We start from the raw sequence: 3,921 nt of genomic DNA, 5'->3' as shown, positions 1-3,921 counted from the left end.
ATGGTTGTTCTCGAGTCCCTTGTTTGTCCTGAACAGTGAAACTGCCCAACGTTCTTCCTTTCTGAATTTGAAGATCATTTGTCTTCTGGGAAACATGTGCGTATCTTCTGTTGCTTCTGAACGGCAGTACTAAATAAAAAATCTTTTATATGTAAACAAAATAAGAAACTTTTGGACATCTTTATCCTGTTCAAAAGTTTTCTGTTGAACACAAAAAAAGATATTTTGAAGAATGTAGGGAACCAGACGGTAGCCATTGACTTCCACAGTACTTTTTTCCTACTATAGAAATGTCAACAGCAACTGTTCAATGTTTCATTACCAATATTCTTCAAAATATCGATATTATAATAAGCCTCTTCTCATTGACTAATGTTTAGTCGACTATTAGGGGGCAGCCCTATACATAGAACAGTTTACTATAGTGAAAATAAGTAAAGAAATGAAAATGCAAACTCAAAGTAAAAATCCTAACAATCATATTTTATTGTATTTTTGAATATCGCCGTTTGACAGAATCCCTATAAAACTGGAAGATCTGTTCAGAAGCCTTTTGACTGACTGCGATGCACTGCTGCAGCTGTGTAGGAAGAAAACACATTTATCTCATTGCCTTGTAGAAATTTCAAGCAGGTTATGAAACACACACACACACACACACACACACACACACACACACACACACACACACACACACACACACACCCATGTATCATCAGCACAAACAGCAATGAATCACATGCATCCGAGCTCACCTCGTGGACTGAAAAAGAGCCTGAAGTTGATGACATCAAAACACTGCGCTCAACGCTATCAATAGCAAATGTTAACAACGCTCGGCTTTCCTGGAGAAGAAAACATAAAGAGACACGGATCAAGAGCTTAGCTTGTGCGGTATGGCTTGTGGCGGAAGTGCAGTGTACCTTCTCCTGCTGAGCCGAGGGGTCTGTGATTATCTGGCCCTCTCTGCTAATAGCGCAGGTCACGCCACAAAACAGGAGGCTCATGGGAAGCCCTGCATCCATTAGAGCCATACAGGCGGCGTTCAGGCAGCACGACAGCAGCTGACACTCAGATAAGGATGGGACACCGTGTGAATGACATTAATGTACACTACTGCTCAAAAGTCTGAGGTTGCAAAAGTAACATTACAATTTAAAAGAACTGTTTTCCATTTTAATATATTTTGAAATGCAACTTATTCCTGAATTTTCAGCATCAGTACTCCAGTCTTTAGTGTCAGATGATCATTCAGAAATCATTCTAATATGATGATTTGCTGCTCAAGAAACATTTTTGATTATGATCAATGATGAAAACTATGGAAGCTTGTTTTCGCCACAGAATGAAAAATAAAAAAGTTAATTGCGACTTTTTATCTCACAATTCTGACTTTATTTCTCAGAATTGCGTGATATAAAGTTAGAATTGCGAGTTGTAAAGTCAGAAATGTGAGAGATAAAGTCAGAATTGTGAGATATAAACTATTCTGAGGGGGAAAAGTTAGTCTTTTTTCCCCCTTAGAATTGGCCTGATAACTCGCAATTGCGAGTTTATATCTCACATTTCTGAGAAAAGATGTCAGAATTTCGAGATGTAAACTCGCAATTGTGAGAAAAAAAGTCAGAATTGTGAGATAAAGTCGCAATTTGTCTTTTTTCTCGCAATTGCGACTTTATTTCTCACAATTCTGACTTCATATCTCGCAATTGTGAGATAAAAAGTCGCAATTATTTGTTTTGTTTGTTTTAATTCAGTGGCGGAAACAAGCTTCCATAGAAAACAGATGTGCTGCTTAATATTTACCATTAAACTTTTTTTCAGGATTCTTTGATGTATAGAATTAAAAAGAACAACATCTTTAGTAACAATATAAATGTCTTTGCTGTCACATTTCATGAATTTAATCCATCTTTACTGAATAAAAGCATTAATTTCTTTAAAACAAAATATTACTGACCCCAAAGCCAGCTTTTAACAAATTATAACATGTTCAACAGACTCTTGAATGAATGAAATGACCAGTAAGCATTAAAAACAAACGGCTCTCTACAACAGTAACTAAACATGGTCATATAATATTAAAGGTGCAGTATGTAATATTGACAGCTAGCGGTTAAACTGGGTCCTGCAGTCCAAATTCAAAGTAATTGGCTGCATCCGAAATCACATACTACCCTACTAGACTATATAGTCCATCTGGGTAAAAAAGTACCCAGATGACCTTTCAAAGTCGTATAACTGGCTGTAGCATTGTTTTTCAGAGCATGTTTCCTACATCTATCCAAACATATTATGGTATTTCTATGCTTTAGTACAGTCTAAATTTTAATCTAACATGTTTTAGAGCTAGTTTTGCTGGTGTTCAGGATACAGAGCCATCATCGTGGACGACCTGCAGGATGACAGTGAGAGAAGAGCGAGGATGAAGCGTCAACAGAAGAGCCGCCTCGCAGGTCTCGCGCACACACTGCTCTCGCGCGCGCTCTCGGACACCTAAAGGAACACAACACAAGGAGATGTGATGGAGAAACTCAGTCTGTATCATATCATACACACACCTAATAGAACACAACACGAGGAGATGTGATGGAGAAACTCAGTGTGTATCACACTGACACCTAACGGTGAGAACAGGATATGCAGGCGTCTGGACAGAAGAGGTGTTTGAATACTGTCATTACTGGAATGAAAGCCATTTATCATTAAACACTTAAATTAACATGATTGTTAGTAAGGCAATTAAAGTCTTGAAACGATTATTACTTTCCAAAAATGTTCAAACACTTTGTTGCCAAAACCTTTATAAATAAAGTGTTTTCCATAAAAAAGTCATTTTTAAAGTCTGCATAAAGTGGAAATTTTGATAGTTTGTGTGTGACGTATATGTGACGTATAGATGAGTTAAATGGCTTCTTGAATAAGAAACAAAATGTCCCCCATTTGGTATAATAATTGATGTGTTTGGATATTGTTTAGAGTTCCTACGATTATATCATTTTGGAATGGCTGCACTTATTGCCTGATATGGAATAAAATTTGGAAACTACATCATAAATATTCAATCACAAATACCGGTACAATCAAAGTATTTGACACACACACGCACACACACACACACACACACTCACAAACAAATAAACACATACACTCTCCCTCTCTCACACACACACACACACACACACACACACACACACACAAATATACATAAACACACGTTTATATATTCACATCAGTGAAACCGTATACGGACACAAAATATTTTAAGTGAAATTACATACTTGGAAGCCCCATTTTGGGCTGGATGAGAACCTCTACAGTAGCACGATCATAGATTTCCTTGCTGACTTTAACCTCAGCTGGTCCATAAACTCCAGCCAGGATACTAGTATCCCCTGAAAATACATTTACAAATCCAAACCAATACAGATATGGTTGAATCAAACCGACTGCTGGACATTATTTGGCTTGACAGGGAACCAGTCGCTCTGAATAAAGAAACACATCAGTTACAAAACTGATGCAAATACCTTGAACGAAAGTAGAAGAGCCGTCAGGTCTTGATAACAAACTCTGCTCACTTCCATATTCCCTTAAAACTAAACAACTTTGATCTAACTCCATCATGGTCCTCACGCACAATCCGCTCGTCGCACTCATTTACGTCATTGTTTTGCGCGCACCATGATGACGACACGGCTAACGTTCGCCATCTAGTGGTAAAAGTATTGTGATGACCACTAGACCGAATTAATCAAAATGTTTCTGCAACTAATTTTAGTTTTAATTATTTTATCATACAAATAAATGGATACATTTCCCAGATATAACCGTAAAGAACTGTATGAATGTTTGTATTGCACGACATTGTCCAGCAGGGGGCGCGCTGAATGGGATCTTCATCAGAGGAGTGAAAGAGTC

The 3,921-nt window shown here is 37.6% G+C and overlaps 1 protein-coding gene across 2 annotated transcripts; it reads right to left on the bottom strand.

Annotated features, from left to right (window-relative positions):
• On the bottom strand, nt 1-3,687 carry exosc5 (exosome component 5). 2 transcript variants are annotated; one of them, XM_056256692.1, is made up of 7 exons: nt 3,531-3,687; nt 3,282-3,395; nt 2,375-2,496; nt 924-1,064; nt 756-845; nt 476-580; nt 1-61 (listed from the first exon to the last, which is right to left on the bottom strand). In XM_056256692.1, the coding sequence occupies exons 1-6, from the start codon at nt 3,658-3,660 to the stop codon at nt 485-487; spliced, it is 693 nt and encodes a 230-aa protein (XP_056112667.1). In that variant the 5' UTR covers nt 3,661-3,687; the 3' UTR covers nt 1-61; nt 476-484. The 2 variants fall into 2 exon arrangements, with proteins under 2 accessions (XP_056112667.1, XP_056112658.1); XM_056256683.1 differs by lacking the exon at nt 1-61 and having other exon boundaries at nt 463-580.
• Nucleotides 3,688-3,921: the final 234 nt, after the last annotated feature.

Source organism: Rhinichthys klamathensis, unplaced genomic scaffold, assembly GCF_029890125.1.
Source record: "Rhinichthys klamathensis goyatoka isolate OS25496 unplaced genomic scaffold, OSU_Roscu_1.1 h1tg000005l_1, whole genome shotgun sequence".
Classification (NCBI taxonomy): Eukaryota; Metazoa; Chordata; class Actinopteri; order Cypriniformes; family Leuciscidae; genus Rhinichthys; species Rhinichthys klamathensis.
The sequence above is the reverse complement of the archived record's forward strand: the minus strand, read 5'-3'. Positions and strand labels throughout refer to the sequence as shown.